This window comes from Pygocentrus nattereri, chromosome 12, assembly GCF_015220715.1.
Source record: "Pygocentrus nattereri isolate fPygNat1 chromosome 12, fPygNat1.pri, whole genome shotgun sequence".
Taxonomy (NCBI): Eukaryota; Metazoa; Chordata; class Actinopteri; order Characiformes; family Serrasalmidae; genus Pygocentrus; species Pygocentrus nattereri.
The window spans coordinates 40,682,279-40,704,702 of record NC_051222.1 but is presented as its reverse complement, the minus strand read 5'-3'; the positions used below and the strand labels follow the sequence as shown (position 1 = coordinate 40,704,702).

At 39.6% G+C, this 22,424-nt stretch overlaps 1 protein-coding gene across 1 annotated transcript in view; it reads left to right on the top strand.

The window, feature by feature from the left end:
- The window catches only part of mslnb (mesothelin b), a 137,272-nt gene that overhangs the window by 23,535 nt on the left and 91,313 nt on the right, over positions 1-22,424 (top strand). The window contains exons 16-34 of the mRNA XM_037543174.1: positions 2,014-2,123; positions 7,605-7,781; positions 8,209-8,240; positions 8,860-8,951; positions 9,241-9,266; positions 11,372-11,393; positions 11,517-11,544; positions 11,628-11,694; positions 13,470-13,619; positions 15,927-16,138; positions 16,310-16,410; positions 18,457-18,575; positions 18,660-18,836; positions 19,874-19,905; positions 20,013-20,110; positions 20,265-20,290; positions 21,302-21,323; positions 21,514-21,541; positions 21,635-21,713. Coding sequence (XP_037399071.1) covers positions 2,014-2,123; positions 7,605-7,781; positions 8,209-8,240; positions 8,860-8,951; positions 9,241-9,266; positions 11,372-11,393; positions 11,517-11,544; positions 11,628-11,694; positions 13,470-13,619; positions 15,927-16,138; positions 16,310-16,410; positions 18,457-18,575; positions 18,660-18,836; positions 19,874-19,905; positions 20,013-20,110; positions 20,265-20,290; positions 21,302-21,323; positions 21,514-21,541; positions 21,635-21,713 — 1,598 coding nt within the window. The remainder of the gene's footprint in view (positions 1-2,013; positions 2,124-7,604; positions 7,782-8,208; positions 8,241-8,859; positions 8,952-9,240; positions 9,267-11,371; positions 11,394-11,516; positions 11,545-11,627; positions 11,695-13,469; positions 13,620-15,926; positions 16,139-16,309; positions 16,411-18,456; positions 18,576-18,659; positions 18,837-19,873; positions 19,906-20,012; positions 20,111-20,264; positions 20,291-21,301; positions 21,324-21,513; positions 21,542-21,634; positions 21,714-22,424) is intronic.

Below are 22,424 nucleotides of genomic sequence, written 5' to 3'. Positions count from 1 at the left end.
AGTCCCCCCAAAAAAGAAAACAATGTCAGCGTTACTGGACATTCCGGATGAAAAGGAAACATTAATGGCTCTATTGGATAGAACGTGTCATAAATGACCAAAAAATAAAAGGATTTTAGTTGGATTTAAAATTTAATTAAAAACTGTACATTTCATTTTTGAATTCTAGTTAAAATCTATTTAAGGTGAAGTATAAAGATGTTGGCCTGTAGACCCAAAAGGTTCTGTGTGTGTAGCTATACCAAAAGCTACTTTCTATATATATATATTTATGTTTCTTTTGGTCCATTCATCATGAAATTCCCATCAAATGAAAAGGGTAACAAGCATCTTCAACTTATGACAAAGACTGAAAAAAGCCCACCACTGCTGTGAAGGTCTAAATGCAGAGCTAAAGGTAGATGTAGCTGTACTACGTGAAGTACTTCAGCCCAGGTAGTGAGGTGTTGTCCAGATGGTTTCAGTGAGGTTCTCCAGGCCCCTTTAGCTCAGACGGTTGCGTGTAGAGTCAGAAAGACATTCAGAGAAGACCATAAACAGGCTTTAGGGTGTGGAGTGACCACAGTGTGAGTGACCAGACTGGTTAGTCCACCTGATGGGGAGCTGAACTGGGTCAGAGGACACGGCAGGAATGAAGACGGACCACTTGCTATACTGTTATGACAGAGTGGCGTGTGAGAGAGAGACAATGTAAAGCAGGTGTGTTAAAGTTCGCACGGAGCTGAACACGTGAGCAAAACCAAACACAGTGCCGTGAAAAAGTCATAGACCCCTAAACGCCTCTCTCTCAGCAGTGACCAGTAAAAACATTATATATCAGAAAAATAATACACGGAAATGAAGAGAGTGAAGCGCAGTGTACCATCAGAACAAAATACAGCGAAGCACAATGTGAGACAAGTACTAAAACTATGTCCTCGTCCTCGGCCTAAAGATAGTACTGTTAAAGAACTTAATAGTATGGAAGAAGTAACTGATTCCCCGTGAGACAGTGTGCTTCCAGATTTCTCCTCCGAGATCATATGGATTTATTGAATTCCAGCAGCTCCTGGTTTCATAACGAAGTGTTGATTAGATAAAGCAGGTAGTTCCACAGTTTCTGATACATGGTGTTTAGACGGTAGAGTGAGCATCACACCCAACACTCTCTCCAGCACTTAATCTGAAGTATAAATAAAAAAAAAAATCCCCCATAATCCAGGGTGTGGGATGTAAACAGAGGGTTTGGTGTGAAACGGTTCAGACGTCTTTACAGTGGTGGTGATAGGAACCAGGCGTTGCCATGACTACAACACAGATATAGACACTTTATTTACCATCCAGAACCACCAGAGAACCTACACGAGTCTTCTGAGCTTATATGGAATGTTGATGATGGAAAACAGTGGAAAATCTGGAATAATGAGTTTTCTTTGGGGACTATTTTGCCGCACAGCGCCCTGCATGTCTCCCTCCACCATGAATGGAGTTGAAAAATGCATTTTTGGACATTCATTCATTTTTCAAATAGAAACCATTAAGTGTAGCTGTTGGTCCCGGATGGTTCTGCAATGTGCTTGGCTTTTTAATGGGTTGATATCACAGTGTAAAGGATCCTAATGGTTCAACAGGTGACTACTGGCTGATTCTAAATGTATTTGATGGTTTTCTAATGGGTTCTAAAGGTGTTCTACAGGAAAATGGTGGTCTCTACTGGAACCAACTCCCATTAGAAGGCTTTTCCAGCATAATATGTAGTTTTATTTAGTAATAACATTCAAAAAGAAATGATAGTACTGAAGTTAAAATCCCGATGAGAGGAATCGTTGACATGAGTTATTACTTTACGATGAAAAGTCAAACTTTGGACATGCTAAGTTTAGACTCGGAAGGACAGTGAAGGACAGGACGGGCTGTTTTTCCTTCCTGAAGTAAATGAGACTCTATAAAAAGGTCCTTTCCCGCACACAGTGGATAGTCTGGTTAGTGAAGTAGAACCTGTCAGTGTCTCTGACGCAGTGTCGCCCCCTGCAGACGCCTGCATGATGAACAGCAGCTCTGAGTGGATCCGGCTGAACCTGGCTGGATTCTCCGCCCAGGCCCCTCTGTGGGACCTGTACCTGCTCAACAGAGACTTTAACGCTGTGAGTACATCACCTCACCTCACCTCAGCTCTGCTTTATTTACTGCTTATTAACAGACCGAGCGTGAGGCAAGCAAATCAAGTGACTAGCCAGACATGAAAATAACGAGAAACAGGCAGTATAACGAACAAATAAAGAAGTTTATATACGTGTATATATGCTTATAAACACACACACACACACACACACACACACCTCTATACCAAAGCTGCAGTCCTGCACTGCTCTACCGTGTGTCAGGAATAAGTGGCTAACACTGCTGTGCTGCACAGCTCCGGCTCTATTTTAATGAGGACTGGTGACACACCGTCGCTTTTACTGCAACTAACCATCAGAAAGCAGTTAAAACCACTGAAAATAAAACAAGCCTTAAAGATTAAAGTTAACCTGTGAGAAACGGATCTAAATACTGACACAAGAAAACGGAGGAGAGAAGGAACGACGGACTGCCGTTTATGTTGAAGGCGTTTCTCAGTGAAAACAAACTGAAGTTCATTCGTTTTCAGTGGTCATTCAAAAAGAAGCATGAGGGAAAAAACAGCCTTTACATACCTTTAATCTGTTTTATCTGATTTCATAAACCATTCAGTGTCCACTTTCTTAACTAATGCATGGATTTTATGGTATTCAGGTGATTATTATGGCGCTGCTAGATGGTTTATATAGTATTCCAGGTTGTTATTATGGCATTGGTAGATGGTTTCTATGGTATTCCAGGTTGTTATTATGGCATTGGTAGATGGTTTCTATAGTATTCCAGGTTGTTATTATGGCATTGCTAGATGGTTTCTGTGGTATTCAGGTGATTATTATGGCATTGCTAGATGGTTTATATAGTATTCCAGGTTGTTATTATGGCATTGCTAGATGGTTTCTATAGTATTCCAGGTTGTTATTATGGCATTGGTAGATGGTTTCTATGGTATTCAGGTGATTATTATGGCATTGGTAGATGGTTTCTATAGTATTCTAGGTTTTTATTATGGCATTGCTAGATGGTTTCTATAGTACTCCAGGTTGTTATTATGGCATTGGTAGATGGTTTCTGTGGTATTCAGGTGATTATTATGGCGCTGCTAGATGGTTTCTATAGTATTCCAGGTTGTTATTATGGCGCTGCTAGATGGTTTCTATGGTATTCCAGGTTTTTATTATGGCATTGCTAGATGGTTTCTATAGTACTCCAGGTTGTTATTATGGCATTGGTAGATGGTTTCTATGGTATTCCAGGTTGTTCTTATGGCATTGGTAGATGGTTTCTGTGGTATTCAGGTGATTATTATGGCATTGGTAGATGGTTTCTGTGGTATTCAGGTGATTATTATGGCATTGCTAGATGGTTTCTATGGTATTCAGGTGATTATTATGGGATTGCTAGATGGTTTCTATAGTATTCCAGGTTGTTATTATGGCATTGGTAGATGGTTTCTATGGTATTCCAGGTTGTTCTTATGGCATTGCTAGATGGTTTCTATAGTACTCCAGGTTGTTATTATGGCATTGGTAGATGGTTTCTGTGGTATTCAGGTGATTATTATGGCATTGCTAGATGGTTTATATAGTATTCCAGGTTGTTATTATGGCATTGCTAGATGGTTTCTATAGTATTCCAGGTTGTTATTATGGCATTGGTAGATGGTTTCTATGGTATTCAGGTGATTATTATGGCATTGGTAGATGGTTTCTATAGTATTCTAGGTTTTTATTATGGCATTGCTAGATGGTTTCTATAGTACTCCAGGTTGTTATTATGGCATTGGTAGATGGTTTCTGTGGTATTCAGGTGATTATTATGGCGCTGCTAGATGGTTTCTATAGTATTCCAGGTTGTTATTATGGCGCTGCTAGATGGTTTCTATGGTATTCCAGGTTTTTATTATGGCATTGCTAGATGGTTTCTATAGTACTCCAGGTTGTTATTATGGCATTGGTAGATGGTTTCTATGGTATTCCAGGTTGTTCTTATGGCATTGCTAGATGGTTTCTATAGTACTCCAGGTTGTTATTATGGCATTGGTAGATGGTTTCTGTGGTATTCAGGTGATTATTATGGCATTGCTAGATGGTTTCTGTGGTATTCAGGTGATTATTATGGCATTGCTAGATGGTTTCTATAGTATTCCAGGTTGTTATTATGGCATTGGTAGATGGTTTCTATGGTATTCAGGTGATTATTATGGCGCTGCTAGATGGTTTCTATGGTATTCAGGTGATTATTATGGCATTGCTAGATGGTTTCTATAGTATTCCAGGTTGTTATTATGGCATTGGTAGATGGTTTCTATGGTATTCAGGTGATTATTATGGCGCTGCTAGATGGTTTCTATGGTATTCAGGTGATTATTATGGCATTGCTAGATGGTTTCTATAGTATTCCAGGTTGTTATTATGGCATTGCTAGATGTTTTTTTATGGTATTCCTGGTGGTTACTATGGTGTTATTAGATGGTTTCTATGGTATTCAGGTGATTATTATGGTGCTGCTAGATGGTTTATATAGTATTCCAGGTTGTTATTATGGCATTGCTAGATGGTTTCTATAGTATTCCAGGTTGTTATTATGGCATTGGTAGATGGTTTCTATGGTATTCAGGTGATTATTATGGCATTGCTAGATGGTTTCTATAGTATTCTAGGTTTTTATTATGGCATTGCTAGATGGTTTCTATAGTACTCCAGGTTGTTATTATGGCATTGCTAGATGGTTTCTGTGGTATTCAGGTGATTATTATGGCGCTGCTAGATGGTTTCTATAGTATTCCAGGTTGTTATTATGGCGCTGCTAGATGGTTTCTATGGTATTCCAGGTTTTTATTATGGCATTGCTAGATGGTTTCTATAGTACTCCAGGTTGTTATTATGGCATTGGTAGATGGTTTCTATAGTATTCTAGGTTGTTATTATGGCATTGGTAGATGGTTTCTATGGTATTCCAGGTTGTTCTTATGGCATTGGTAGATGGTTTCTGTGGTATTCAGGTGATTATTATGGCATTGCTAGATGGTTTCTATGGTATTCAGGTGATTATTATGGCATTGCTAGATGGTTTCTATAGTATTCCAGGTTGTTATTATGGCATTGGTAGATGGTTTCTATGGTATTCCAGGTTGTTCTTATGGCATTGCTAGATGGTTTCTATAGTACTCCAGGTTGTTATTATGGCATTGGTAGATGGTTTCTGTGGTATTCAGGTGATTATTATGGCATTGCTAGATGGTTTCTGTGGTATTCAGGTGATTATTATGGCATTGCTAGATGGTTTCTGTGGTATTCAGGTGATTATTATGGCATTGCTAGATGGTTTCTATAGTATTCCAGGTTGTTATTATGGCATTGGTAGATGGTTTCTATGGTATTCAGGTGATTATTATGGCGCTGCTAGATGGTTTCTATGGTATTCAGGTGATTATTATGGCATTGCTAGATGGTTTCTATAGTATTCCAGGTTGTTATTATGGCATTGGTAGATGGTTTCTATGGTATTCAGGTGATTATTATGGCGCTGCTAGATGGTTTCTATGGTATTCAGGTGATTATTATGGCATTGCTAGATGGTTTCTATAGTATTCCAGGTTGTTATTATGGCATTGCTAGATGTTTTTTATGGTATTCCTGGTGGTTACTATGGTGTTATTAGATGGTTTCTATGGTATTCAGGTGATTATTATGGCGCTGCTAGATGGTTTCTATGGTATTCCAGGTTGTTATTATGGCATTGGTAGATGGTTTCTGTGGTATTCAGGTGATTATTATGGCATTGCTAGATGGTTTCTATAGTATTCCAGGTTGTTATTATGGCATTGGTAGATGGTTTCTATGGTATTCAGGTGATTATTATGGCATTGCTAGATGGTTTCTATAGTATTCTAGGTTTTTATTATGGCATTGCTAGATGGTTTCTATAGTACTCCAGGTTGTTATTATGGCATTGCTAGATGGTTTCTGTGGTATTCAGGTGATTATTATGGCGCTGCTAGATGGTTTCTATAGTATTCCAGGTTGTTATTATGGCGCTGCTAGATGGTTTCTATGGTATTCCAGGTTTTTATTATGGCATTGCTAGATGGTTTCTATAGTACTCCAGGTTGTTATTATGGCATTGGTAGATGGTTTCTATAGTATTCTAGGTTGTTATTATGGCATTGGTAGATGGTTTCTATGGTATTCCAGGTTGTTCTTATGGCATTGGTAGATGGTTTCTGTGGTATTCAGGTGATTATTATGGCATTGCTAGATGGTTTCTATGGTATTCAGGTGATTATTATGGCATTGCTAGATGGTTTCTATAGTATTCCAGGTTGTTATTATGGCATTGGTAGATGGTTTCTATGGTATTCCAGGTTGTTCTTATGGCATTGCTAGATGGTTTCTATAGTACTCCAGGTTGTTATTATGGCATTGGTAGATGGTTTCTGTGGTATTCAGGTGATTATTATGGCATTGCTAGATGGTTTCTGTGGTATTCAGGTGATTATTATGGCATTGCTAGATGGTTTCTGTGGTATTCAGGTGATTATTATGGCATTGCTAGATGGTTTCTATAGTATTCCAGGTTGTTATTATGGCATTGGTAGATGGTTTCTATGGTATTCAGGTGATTATTATGGCGCTGCTAGATGGTTTCTATGGTATTCAGGTGATTATTATGGCATTGCTAGATGGTTTCTATAGTATTCCAGGTTGTTATTATGGCATTGGTAGATGGTTTCTATGGTATTCAGGTGATTATTATGGCGCTGCTAGATGGTTTCTATGGTATTCAGGTGATTATTATGGCATTGCTAGATGGTTTCTATAGTATTCCAGGTTGTTATTATGGCATTGCTAGATGTTTTTTATGGTATTCCTGGTGGTTACTATGGTGTTATTAGATGGTTTCTATGGTATTCAGGTGATTATTATGGCGCTGCTAGATGGTTTCTATGGTATTCCAGGTTGTTATTATGGCATTGGTAGATGGTTACTATGGTATTTAGGTGATTATTATGGCATTGCTAGATGGTTTCTGTGGTATTCCAGGTGGTTATTATGGTGTTGCTAGATGGTTTTTATAGTATTCCAAGTGGTTATTATAGTGTTGCTAGATGGTTTCTATGGTATTCCAGGTGGTTGCTATGGTGTTGATAGATGGTTTCTGTAGTATTCCAGGTAGTGACTATGGTGTTACTAATGATACTACCAGATGGTTATTCCAAACCATTTTTCCAAGTCCTTCATGAAATCCCTACCTAATGTAAAGGGCCTCTGCTCTGCTCAAGTCTTTAAATAAACCAAAATATAAAACTTTGTTGTTTTTTTTAACAGGAACTAAATTCTTGAGGTAAAAGAAACAAGTTAAACCTTACATACTGTTGGTGTCGCTGACCTGATGGTCACTTATTCGGTGGTCATGAATGAATTGAATTTCTTCTTGCTGTCGGGTTACTGATGAATGTTGAAAATGCTTGTGCACTCTTTGTTTTCTGGTCTGGTTTGATGCAGCTGGACGCTTTAGACGCCCTCACTCCGAAACAGACAGCCGAGCTGATCGTGGAGAAATTCCCTCACCTTCCAGAGAAGAAGCAGGTCATCGACATCGTCTTCGACTACTTATTGGCGGCACCAGCGCAGAGGAACCTGCCTGAAGTGCTCTTTAACCTCACCAACCTCGTCGGACAGGTAAACAGCAGGCTCGTTAGGGTGGGGCTGTGGGTCAGATCTGACCGCAGTGTGTATCTGTAGGACCAGAACTGTGAGGGTCAGTGAACTGTGGACTGTAAGTACAGCTGGTATCTGGTAGTCTGAGTGATATCTGACTTAGTATAACGTCTGTTCATTACTGTTCAGTCCTGTATTCTCATATTAGGCACTGCAGTGCAGAAGGTCCATGTTTATAATTCAATATTGTTTGATAAATTCAATAATTAAAAACATCAGGACACAGGAATTTATTGATTCTTGATTCTATCCGTGTGGAACATTCAGTTGTTTGAGATAATGTTCTATAGAATATAGTTGTAGCCCTAATATCTGTATATTAAGAATTATATGTGAATGTCTGGGCAGTAATTTACTGAGAATCTTCTGTTGTGTTTGTTTATTTCAGGGGCGACTGGAGTGCTCATCCATCCAGCAGATGTAAGTCTCACAGTTAAAGCCTACAGCAGTTTAGCTCCACCGTTCAGCTACAGCGGTTTAGCTCCACCATTCAGCTACAGCGGTTTAGCTCCACCGTTCAGCTACAGCGGTTTAGCTCCACCGTTCAGCTACAGCGGTTTAGCTCCACCGTTCAGCTACAGCGGTTTAGCTCCACCCATTCAGCTACAGCGGTTTAGCTCCACCATTCAGCTACAGTGGTTTAGCTCCACCGTTCAGCTACAGCGGTTTAGCTCCACCGTTCAGCTACAGCGGTTTAGCTCCACCCATTCAGCTACAGCGGTTTCGCTCCACCCATTCAGCTACAGCGGTTTAGCTCCACCGTTCAGCTACAGCGGTTTAGCTCCACCCGTTCAGCTACAGCAGTTTAGCTCCACCCGTTCAGCTACAGCGGTTTAGCTCCACCGTTCAGCTACAGCGGTTTAGCTCTACCCGTTCAGCTACAGTGGTTTAGCTCCACCATTCAGCTACAGTGGTTTAGCTCCACCCGTTCAGCTACAGCGGTTTAGCTCCACTCATTCAGCTCACAGTCAGAATCGATGCTCAGATCAATGTTACATCAATAAAAATGAATAAAACTCCTCCATTAAATTGTGTTCAGAGTGCAGAGGTTGTACTCTGCTGTGGTTCCGATGGGGATGAAGCAGATCATAAAGGACGTCATCGACAATCTGGGCTTGGCTGCACCTGCAGGTATGCACTTCTCCCCTCATAATAATAATACTAATAATACTAATATTAATACTAATACTAATAATAATAATAATAAATCAATTTTCAATAATCAGATGAATTAACAAACACGACTGATTGGATCATATACACACATTGATTCAATAAAGCACCCACATGGAGCTGTGATTGGTTAGATTTAATATAACAATTTCATGACCATGATTAATAAACCATGTATTGTTCAGATGAACAGGAACATCCTGAATAAAGACACTGTGAAATAATTTAGTTTTTCTACTTTTTGCAGATTGTTTGCTGCTGCCGCCTGCAACAGTAAGCTGTTTATTCATGATTATAATATGAATGTATGGACTTCATGTTACTGCTGATTAACTTTTCTGCTGTGATTCATACATAAATACACTTACACTGACCATGTATAACCATACATACACTCACCAGTCATATATAACCATACATACACTCACCAGTCATATATAACCATACATACACTCACCAGTCATATATAACCATACATACACTCACCAGTAATATATAACCATACATACACTCACCAGTCATATATAACCATACATACACTCACCAGTCATATATAACCATACATACACTCACCAGTCATATATAACCATACATACACTCACCAGTCATATATAACCATACATGCACTCACCAGTAATATATAACCATACATACACTCACCAGTAATATATAACCATACATACACTCACCAGTCATATATAACCATACATACACTCACCAGTCATATATAACCATACATACACTCACCAGTCATATATAACCATACATACACTCACCAGTAATATATAACCATACATACACTCACCAGTCATATATAACCATACATACACTCACCAGTAATATATAACCATACATACACTCACCAGTCATATATAACCATACATACACTCACCAGTCATATATAATCATACATACACTCACCAGTCATATATAACCATACATACACTCACCAGTCATATATAACCATACATACACTCACCAGTAATATATAACCATACATACACTCACCAGTAATATATAACCATACATACACTCACCAGTCATATATAACTATACATGCACTTACTCTCACCAGTCATATATAACCATACATGCACTTACACTCACCAGTCATATATAACCATACATGACTTACACTCACCAGTCATATATAACCATACATACACTCACCATTCATATATAACCATACATACACTCACCAGTCATATATAACCATACATGCACTTACTCTCACCAGTCATATATAACCATACATGCACTTACACTCACCAGTCATATATAACCATGCATGCACTTACACTCACCAGTCATATATTACCATACATACACTCACCAGTCATATATAACCATACATGCACTTACTCTCACCAGTCATATATAACCATACACTCACCAGTCATATATAACCATACATGCACTTACTCTCACCAGTCATATATAACCATACATACACTCACCAGTCATATATAACCATACATGCACTTACACTCACCAGTCATATATAACCATACATGCACTTACACTCACCAGTCATATATAACCATACATACACTCACCAGTCATATATAACCATACATACACTCACCAGTCATATATAACCATACATGCACTTACTCTCACCAGTCATATATAACCATACATGCACTTACACTCACCAGTCATATATAACCATACATACACTCACCAGTCATATATAACCATACATGCACTTACTCTCACCAGTCATATATAACCATACACTCACCAGTCATATATAACCATACATGCACTTACTCTCACCAGTCATATATAACCATACATGCACTTACTCTCACCAGCCATATATTAATATCATCAATTACATCATGAGCTCAATTTACTGAGCACTGATTGGTCAAACCAGGAGCTGCTTTTTAACTACATATAATGCTGGGCTTCCTCGAGGAGAGGCTTGGAGATGTTTAAACAAACACACCAACATCCAGAAAATCACTATTTATTATTTATATGATATATATATATATATATATATATATATATATATAATCATTATTAGTTAATATGCTATACATTTTGTTTATTCAAATATTAATTCAAAATTTCTCAGCAAATAAACACAAATTACACAAATAAAGAGATTTTCAAAATGTGTCTTGTTGTTGTGCTCTCAGCTATTGGTGGACAGTGTTATGCAGCTTTATCACTGACCTCTCTACATTGTCATTCTGGACACATCTTCATCTTTTATAGCTCACTACTAAACATGGGAGACCTGATCAGTGTTAGCATCATATAATCGTATAATAATAATTTTCTTCATGCATTTTGGTTTAATATTAATGAGGCCGATTTTTTAAAGCCGTAGGAAAAACTAAACTCTCTTTTTTTTCAATCCACAGTGTCTTTCAATCCAAGTCAATGGTAAGCGTCTGCATCAGACTTTCTGCAGTGTGCTGGAATTCATTGTGTTATTTGTTTATTTAGATTTTTTCAGGTTTCGTATCTTTTAAAAGTCTTAATCTTCTCGTCTGTGGTGTTTTTCAGAATCTGTTATCTGTGCGGGAGTTAACAGGTACTGTAACTGTACATCAGCCTGTCTGTGTAGATGATAATGATGATGTAAAGACAGTGTTTAAATGTGTTTTATGTCCTCAGTACTGGACATTTAGTTCAGATGAACATCAGCTGTGAGACCAGCGTGGAGGAGCTCGCCTGCTCACAGGTGACTGATAGAATAATAAACATTTCATTTTCAACCTTGTTTATTAAGAGTCACACAAACCCCTGAAATAAAGCGATACAGAGACGTCCGATTAACTCTGTACTGCATGAACAGTTACAAAATGTTTAAATAACTTTTCTCTTTGAAAACTGTATAATTCATAGATCTTTAGGGGAAGCTTTGTATTTTGATGCCGTATGGCTGGGAACACATCAGCAACCCCTATGGAGAGATTATTATCGGGGGGCAGGTTATTTTAATCTTCTTCTTTGCTGAATTAAGTCCAAATTACACAAATACGCCAAATAGGCCATAATATTTACAGTTTCGTTTGTAAAAATGCACAATAAACACTTTGTTAAGACCTTGTTCTGATAAATACGTCTAATTTTACATCCTATTAGTGTGTAACTGGCAACATCTGGTTCCTGTGCATTTTAGATAGTGTTGAGTAACATCTTCAGTGCTTATAGACTTCAAAAATAAGAGGTTTTTGCTTCTCATATTTTAAAGTAACGACAGTTTAATGGCTGTTTGGAAACAGATAAACAGACAGGCTGTGAATTTTCCAGTTTCTCCGTCATTTTAAGTTGATTTTTGTACTATTTTTGCAGCAGATGTTGCATTTGTGGTGCAAACTGTCCTAAAAACATGTTTATCCTCTGAACTGAACTGTAGAATATGGAACATAGCAGGGTTAAACTCTTCATTAAAAGCTTTAAAGTGATCGGTTTCATAGGTCTAGAGCAGGTGTCGCAACCCAAATGTTAAGAAGAGCCATTTTGTCCTTTCAGCAAAAATCAAACCACTTTGGGAGCCACAAAATTAAATGTCAATTTTACTGTCTTGGCTGTAAATGTATCTCTTTATGTATTGATGTACTAGTATAGACTAAAAATATAAATGAAAACTCAGACTCACTCTGCTCTGCTTTAAGCTTCAGCTCAGCTACAGCTGCTTTTCTCACATCTCCAAAAGGAAACTTTTCCTGAAAAGTGAACCAATGTCTTGTAAAATGTCTCTGTGTTCGATTTTTTTGTCACTTCTCATTCACCAGCTTCTCGTTTGAATTTTCCAGTTCCACCTTAAATATAACAGCTCCAATATTTAAGGTGTAATGAGACAATTTCACTTTGAGTCCATTTGTCTCCAAATTATCAATGTCCATCTTAAATCTCTCTCTTTGCCATTTTGTTAGCTGGGCAAGACTGTTGTCTATGTTGCTATGGTGACCAGCTGTCTGTGCTGATCATCAGGGTTAAAGGGTGAATCAGCAGCTCTACATTAAATCTAATTCTGCTCTGGAGCTGCAACAGGGCAGTAAAAGAGCCGCATCTGGCCCCAGAGAGACTATCTAGACCTTATAGGAATCCAATTCTGACTATTGTAAACACATTCTACACTGTTTATAGCGCATTATTACAACTTTTCCATTTTGAAGATACAGTTTTGTTCCAATTAATAATGATTTATGGTAAAATTTCATTTGGATAGTTCACTTTAGATGCCTTGTAGATACTTTTAAGTTACATCCAGCTAAATATCCATGAAACTGACTATAATGTTCTTTCAATTTTAACCTCCAAACCCCATAAAAGTAAAAGGAAGCCGTTGTCGCCATATGGCAACACCTTGTCGTAAAGGCTTTAATACATTCTAAATGTTCTCCATTTCTAATTTAGAGTATTTAACACTCATTTCTTTTCATCCTGGAGATGTTTTTGCCATGAGAACGGTCTGTTGAAAGTCCCTGATTTGGACATTGTCTAATGCAGGTGACTGGTCTGACCGCTGACGGCCTGGCGAAGCTGCTCAACTGTTCAGTGTCCAGCAATGTCACATTGTCTAAAGAGATATGGAAACTGCTCTTGACTAAAGCCAATGGAGTCCTGACCCAAGCCCTCAACATCTTCTCCAGCAGCATGGTAAAAAACAGCCTCAACCACTCATACAGAAGCATGCATTACATTTACTACTGTGCATTACAGTAACTGCTAGTCCTTTCACTATCAGATGGAGTTACTTGTTTTATACACACAAAAATGTACATAAATATCATGAAAAAATGGCTAAGAATAGTAGGAATTTCAAAAAAGACAAGAAATGAAGACAGTATTGAAAAAATAACTGACTAAACATAGGTATCATGATATAAACTGAGTCTGTACTACGGTTTATCATTAGACTGAATGAATAACTGACTCTAAATGTAGGTATTGTGATATAAACCGAGTCCGTTCTACAGTTTCTCATTAGACTGAATGAATAACCGACTCTAAATGTAGGTATTGTGATATAAACCGAGTCTGTTCTACAGTTTCTCATTAGACTGAATGAATAACCGACTCTAAATGTAGGTATTGTGATATAAACCGAGTCCGTTCTACAGTTTCTCATTAGGCTGAATGAATAACCGGCTCTAAATGTAGGTATTGTGATATAAACCGAGTCCGTTCTACAGTTTCTCATTAGGCTGAATGAATAACCGGCTCTAAATGTAGGTATTGTGATATAAACCGAGTCTGTTCTACAGTTTCTCATTAGGCTGAATGAATAACCGGCTCTAAATGTAGGTATTGTGATATAAACCGAGTCTGTTCTACAGTTTCTCATTAGGCTGAATGAATAACCAGCTCTAAATGTAGGTATTGTGATATAAACCGAGTCCGTTCTACAGTTTCTCATTAGGCTGAATGAATAACCGACTCTAAATGTAGGTATTGTGATATAAACCGAGTCCGTTCTACAGTTTCTCATTAGGCTGAATGAATAACCGGCTCTAAATGTAGGTATTGTGATATAAACCGAGTCTGTTCTACAGTTTCTCATTAGGCTGAATGAATAACCGGCTCTAAATGTAGGTATTGTGATATAAACCGAGTCCGTTCTACAGTTTCTCATTAGGCTGAATGAATAACCGACTCTAAATGTAGGTATTGTGATATAAACCGAGTCCGTTCTACAGTTTCTCGTTAGGCTGAATGAATAACCGACTCTAAATGTAGGTATTGTGATATAAACCGAGTCCGTTCTACAGTTTCTCGTTAGGCTGAATGAATAACCGACTCTAAATGTAGGTATTGTGATATAAACCGAGTCCGTTCTACAGTTTCTCGTTAGGCTGAATGAATAACCGACTCTAAATGTAGGTATTGTGATATAAACCGAGTCCGTTCTACAGTTTCTCGTTAGACTGAATGAATAACCGACTCTAAATGTAGGTATTGTGATATAAACCGAGTCCGTTCTACAGTTTCTCGTTAGGCTGAATGAATAACCGACTCTAAATGTAAGTATTGTGATATAAACCGAGTCCGTTCTACAGTTTCTCGTTAGGCTGAATGAATAACCGACTCTAAATGTAAGTATTGTGATATAAACCGAGTCCGTTCTACAGTTTCTCGTTAGGCTGAATGAATAACCGACTCTAAATGTAAGTATTGTGATATAAACCGAGTCCGTTCTACAGTTTCTCGTTAGGCTGAATGAATAACCGACTCTAAATGTAGGTATTGTGATATAAACCGAGTCCGTTCTACAGTTTCTCATTAGACTGAATGAATAACCGACTCTAAATGTAGGTATTGTGATATAAACCGAGTCCGTTCTACAGTTTCTCATTAGGCTGAATGAATAACCGACTCTAAATGTAGGTATTGTGATATAAACCGAGTCTGTTCTACAGTTTCTCATTAGACTGAATGAATAACCGACTCTAAATGTAGGTATTGTGATATAAACCGAGTCTGTTCTACAGTTTCTCATTAGACTGAATGAATAACCGGCTCTAAATGTAGGTATTGTGATATAAACCGAGACTGTTCTACAGTTTCTCGTTAGGCTGAATGAATAACCGGCTCTAAATGTAGGTATTGTGATATAAACCGAGTCTGTTCTACAGTTACTCATTAGACTGAATGAATAACCGATTCTAAATGTAGGTATTGTGATATAAACCGAGTCCGTTCTACAGTTTCTCATTAGACTGAATGAATAACCGACTCTAAATGTAGGTATTGTGATATAAACCGAGTCCGTTCTACAGTTTCTCATTAGACTGAATGAATAACCGGCTCTAAATGTAGGTATTGTGATATAAACTGAGTCCGTTCTACAGTTTCTCGTTAGGCTGAATGAATAAACGACTCTAAATGTAGGTGCAGGTGATATATGTTGATGTCTTCCATGGTTTTCCTTCATTTAACCTTTTTTTGGCATCTTTGTCTTTTCAGGTTCTACCGATCAGAAGTGTGTCTGCATCCAACATTCTGGATGCGATTGTGGATATTCAACTGGGGCAGTTGACTCCTGACGGTTATTACAGTATTAATTTCATTAAATACTTGTTTGATCATGAACTGAGGCCATTCCTGCCCTCTGCTTCCAGAGATCTGTTCTTCTGCATCAGCAGCAAGAACTTCAGCTGCCAGGCATACCAGCTGATGTAAGACTCTTCATCATCATTGAGATCAGACCCTGTTGTCTAAAGGCACAGGGAATATAGTATAAAGTATAAGACATGTTTGAGTGATATAATAAACATCCAACACAGGTTAAAATAAACCAACACAATAGAAAAATGATCAAATATAACTTAGTCCTTTTTATTTTCCAGTGTGATGGAGTTCAGTGATCCAATACTCTTCCTAGACGAGGCAGAGAAGCAGAGAGTGCTGAAAGATTTCATCCTGCCTTTCCTCACCAAGAACAGCACAGGTATTCATCAGGAACATCCCGGTACAGCCTTTCCACGATCCGATCCAATCAGAGTACTTTAATGTTCAATAACGGCCGATACTGATCTGATCCAATTACTGATTACTCCGCCCTCAGCAGCAGCACCTGACGGCTATGATAGACAGGAGAGCAGGAAGCTGACGAGAGCGAAAGCTTGTGCAAGAGAGGAAAAAAAAAACAAAATATGTAAACAATACGTCTTTGGATGTAACACGGCCAATACTGCTCTGATCTGGGTGCTTTAATAAGGAGTATCGGTCAATACTGATCTGATCATCATCATCATTGTTGACTGCTAGTCCAGATTGGGTCGCAGTAGCAGTTGAGAGAACAGAGAATCATAGACGACCCTGTCCCCTGCAACTTCCTCCAGCTCATTCCCGGGAACCCCAAGCCACTCCCAGAGATATAATGGAGATATAGAGATATGGAGATATAATCCCTCCAGCGGGTCCTAGGACGACCCCGGGGTCTTGTCACGGTAGGCTGTGCCTGGAACACGCCCACCGGGAGGCTTCCAGGGGGCATCCGTATCAGATGCCCGAACCACCTCAGCTGGCTCCTCTCAATGCGGAGGAGTAGCGGGTCTACTATGAGTTTCAGTCATTACCTACAGCTCATGACCATAGGTGAGTTTCAGGATGTAGACTGACCGGTATACAGAGAGCTTCACCTTATGGCTCCGCTCCCTCTTCACCACTACAGTCCAGTAAAGTGACCTCATTACTGCTGCCGCTGGTCCCAGCCTGTAGCCGATCTCACCATCCCTCTTCCCATCACTCGTGAACAAGACCCCGAGATACTTAAACTCCTCCACCTGGGGCAGGTCCTTTCCCCTTGCGTGGAGTGGGCATGCCATCCTTTTCTAGGCTAAGATCATGGACTCAGACTTGGAGGTCCCAATCCGCATACCAACCGCTTCACACTCACACTCAAAACCGCTCCAGTGAGCGCTGGAGGCATCCATGTGATTCAGCCAAAAGATCAACATCATCTGCAAATAGCAGAGACGCCACCCTCTGGCCTCCACACATAATGCCCTCCTGACCCTGGCAATGCCCTCACACTCTGTCCATGAATATCACGAACAGGAGTGGAGACAGGGCACAACCCTGCTGGAGTCCAACGCTAACACTGAAAGAGTCTGACTTAATGCTGAGTATACAGACACAGCTCTCACTCTGGAAGTACAGAGATTGGATAGCCCAGAGTAGTAGCCCCGGCACCCCATACTCCTGGAGGACCTCCCACAATACATCTCAAGGGACACCCATTATAAGCCTTCTCCAAGTCCACAGAACACATGTAGACTGGGTTGGCAAACTCCCATGCCCCCTCAACAATCTATGAGAGGGTGAAAAGCTGGTCCATTGTTCCATGACCGGGACGGAATCCGCAGTGTTCCTCATCAATCTGAGGTTCAACTATCGGTCGGAGTCTCCTTTCCATACCCCAATAGTTGGCACACACCCTCCGGTCCCCCTTTTTAAAAATAGGGACCACCACCCCGGTCTGCCAGTCCAAGGGTGATCTGATCTGAGTACTTTAATATGGAGTATCGGTCGATTCTGATCTGATCCGAGTACTTTGATGTTGAGTAGCGGCCAATGCCAATTCAATCTGATTACTGTAATGTTGAGTATTGGCTGATGCCGATCTGATCAGAGTACGTTGATTTAGAGTATTGGCCGATACTGATCTGATCTGAGTACCTTAACATTGATTATTGGCTGATACTGATCTTATCCAAGTACTTTGATGTTGAGTATCCACCGATACCAGTTCAATCTGAGTACTTTATTGTTGAGTATCGGCCAGTACCAGCCCAATCTGAGAAACTCTGAGTATCAGCTGATACAACTCCGATTCAACCACCTCTGCTCAACATTTACAGACCAATCTAGTCTACATTGGTAAAGTAAATGTGATTTTAATTTAGGAGATCACATCAACATGTTACCGTGGTGACTCAGCTAACCGTCACCAGGACCTTGATCTCGTTCAGACTCTGTCTTTGTGTTCCAGATCCAGCCTGTGTGTCCAGCACTAACGGCAGTGCTGAGTGGCTGCTGAGGAACTTTGGGCCATTTGCTGAGTTTCTGAACATCAGACAGCTGATCTCACTCAACCCCCACTTTGATCCGGTATGAATTAGTGCAGAAGGTTGAGATGATCTAGTACCTGTGAAGTGAGTGATCTTAAGTCTCTCTCTCTCTCTCTCTCTGTAGCTGCTGGCTTTGCAGTATCTGACTCCACTTCAAACAGCAGAGCTGATAGTGGAGGATCTTCTTACTGTTCCAGATAAGGAGTCCACCATCAACAGCGTCTTTGATTTCCTGCTTCAGCCACCATGGCAACACAGACTTCCTGACGTTCTACAGAACATCCTCATATGGTTAAAGGAGGTAGAGCTCTTCAGGCTTTTCGCACTACTGGTGACTTTAAATGACAGTTTAGCACCACCCATTCAATCTACAGCAGTTTAGCTCCACCATTCAGCTACAGCAGTTTAGTTCCATCCATTCAGCTACAGCAGTTTAGCCCCACCATTCAGCTACAGCAGTTTAGCCCCACCCATTCAGCTACAGCAGTTTAGCCCCACCCATTCAGCTACAGCAGTTTAGCCCCACCCATTCAGCTACAGCAGTTTAGCCCCACCCATTCAGCTACAGCGGTTTAGCCCCACCCTTTCAGCTTCAGCGGTTTAGCGCCACCCTTTCAGCTTCAGCGGTTTATTCCCACCCATTCAGCTACATCAGTTTAGCCCCGCCCATTCAGCCTACAGAAGTTTAGCCCCGCCCGTTCAGTCTACAGCAGTTTAGCCCCACCCATTCGGCTACAGCTGTTTAGCCCCACCCATTCAGTCTACAGCAGTTTAGCCCCACCCATTCGGCTACAGCTGTTTAGCCCCACCCATTCAGTCTACAGCTGTTTAGCCCCACCCATTCAGTCTACAGCAGGTAGTCCCACCAATTCAGCTACAGCAGTTTAGCTCCACCCATTCAGCTTCAGCAGTTTAGCCCTACCCATTCGTCCTACAGCAGTTTAGGCCCACACATTCAGCCTATAGCAGTTCCACACATTCATGGTCAATTTATTAAGTGTTTCAGCCTGCTCTGCTTTTTGAATGAGGCAGCCAATCAGCACAGATCTCACTTACATATATCAGTCTTAAAAGCATAGTTGCAAGCGCAGCCTGTTGAAATTAAATTGTACTGTAATTTTTAGAAAATCATCACGAAGGAATGAATTCTGACTGTTTTTGGTACATAAACCCACAGAACCATTATAAGTGAACCTAAAGTCAAATGTAGAAGATGAATGTGATCTTTCAGAGACCTTTTCATTGATGAAGCCGGCTGCTGTATCAGTTTGTCAGGGTTTGAAAGACTTAATTATTAGTTATTAACAAGCCGATGTGTTTGATGCTTCATTTGTCCAGAACACGATGCCCTGCAGTTCCTACACTGTGATGTAAGTTAATCTGTGAAGCCGTTTGGCTTTTCTCTCACTTTCTGTTCTTTCTTGGTCTCGTCTTTCAGCAGAGTCTCTGTTTTCATCTCTGTGTTTTTTGGTTTCAGCTCCAGGAGGCTGTTCTGGGCTTTAGCGCTCGTTTCTCAGGATTCAAAGCCCGAGATTTTCCATTTAGCGATGCAGCTGGAGCAATTCGCCCCTCTAAGTACGTCTAGATACCACCAGTTTAGCCTTTTGAGCTGCTTAAATGTTCATATCTTTAAAATAAATAGCATCCAGATGCCCCAGCAGGTGGTGTAGAGCATGGTAGATATTGTTTATTATAATTGTATATATGAAACATGTTTTTCCCTTCACAGATTGTCCGATGACTCCACTTCCTACTGTAAGATTCCACATTTCATCAGTTCTGATTGTTTCTGTTTACTGTTCTGTACACACTTACAACAGATGGTTCCTCAATGGTTTTTTAGTAAAGGCAGTGGTTCTATCCAGAACTATTTGCATGCCTAAATGCTTCTTTGCATTGTGAAACCGTTCTTCAGATTGATGGAGAATGTGCTGTATATGGTTCTATAGCACCAAAAAGTGTTCTGCTATTGTTACTAGAACTCTTGATCATATTTAGAACCATTTTTAAATGTTTTTGCTAAAGAACGTTTAAGGAACTGTCTTTATAGGCATGTAGAAGTCATGGTTTCAGATTAGAACCATTGCCTTTACTAAAGAAGCTAGAAGCACAGTTTTTTAGGAACGTAGAACTCTTGGTTCTAATTTAAACAATTGCCTTTACTAAGGAACCCTAGAAGAACTGTCTTTTAGACGTGTAGAAGTCATGATTTCAGATAGAACCATTGCCTTTACTAAGAAACCCTAGAAGAATTGTCCTTTTTAGTCATGTAGAAGTCATGGCTTCAGACAGAACCATTGCCTTTACTAAGGAACCCTAGAAGAACTGTCCTTTTTAGACGTGTAGAAGTCATGGCTTCAGAAAGAACCATTGTCTTTACGAAGGAACCCTAGAAGAATTGTCCTTTTTAGATGTGTAGAACTCATGGTTTCAGATAGAACCATTGCCTTTACTAAGGAACCCTAGAAGAACTGTCCTTTTTAGACATGTAAAAGTCATGGCTTCAGAGAGAACCATTGTCTTTACTAAAGAACCCTAGAAGAATTGTCCTTTTTAGATGTGTAGAATTCATGGTTTCACATAGAACCATTGCCTTTACTAAGGAACCCTAGAAGAACTGTCCTTTTTAGATGTGTAGAAGTCATGGTTTCAAATAGAACCATTGTCTTTAGTAAAGAACCCTTGGAGCTCCATATTGTGAAGTATGTGCTGTTGACCGTTGTTGATGAAACAGACTCTAACTCTGTTTTTGTTGAACTGTTTTAGTGCTTCGTCACAACCGTTAACGGTGAGTCCACATTAAAACCACTCAGCACTGTTAAACTGTCAGAACTGACTGTAAGACTTATTGTAGGAGATTTTGTAAAAATAAATGAGTAAAACGCTGCCGTTGTTTGTCTTTCTATCTACCATCTAAAATTTTTGAAAAATGTTCAAAGTCATCGCAGTATAACATTTTTCTCTGATTGACTGAACAGAGACTCAGATCTGCAAGGGCGTCAGCAGGTAAGAGGAAAAACTCAATGACAATAGAACGATTAAAGATAATGTAAAATTCTATAAATTAGTGAAATGTATAACAATCTGTTCTTCTTTAAGACCTTCTAGTGAGGAGCTCCTGAAGGAACTGCGCAACGGCTCCTGTGCTTTCAGTTTAGAGCAGTACGCCTGCTCTCAGGTCAGTCCTGAGCTCTTTAAACCACTCGTACCCGGCACTTACCTTCAGGAGAGTTCGTCTTCAGTCATGATCATTTGTGTTGTTATAACAGAGCTGGGAACAAGTCAATAAGTAGCAAATAACAAGTAAATCTCAGGTCTTGACACTCCCGAGTCAGTATAGGCAAATCTAAAGTCTCAAATCAGTACAGGTAAGCCTCAAATAGAGTCAGTGCAGAATAACCGACTCTAAATGTAGGTATTGTGATATAAACCGAGTCCGTTCTACAGTTTCTCATTAGGCTGAATGAATAACCGACTCTAAATGTAGGTATTGTGATATAAACCGAGTCTGTTCTACAGTTTCTCATTAGGCTGAATGAATAACCGGCTCTAAATGTAGGTATTGTGATATAAACCGAGTCTGTTCTACAGTTTCTCATTAGACTGAATGAATAACCGACTCTAAATGTAGGTATTGTGATATAAACCGAGTCTGTTCTACAGTTTCTCATTAGACTGAATGAATAACCGACTCTAAATGTAGGTATTGTGATATAAACCGAGTCCGTTCTACAGTTTCTCATTAGGCTGAATGAATAACCGACTCTAAATGTAGGTATTGTGATATAAACCGAGTCCGTTCTACAGTTTCTCATTAGGCTGAATGAATAACCGACTCTAAATGTAGGTATTGTGATATAAACCGAGTCTGTTCTACAGTTTCTCGTTA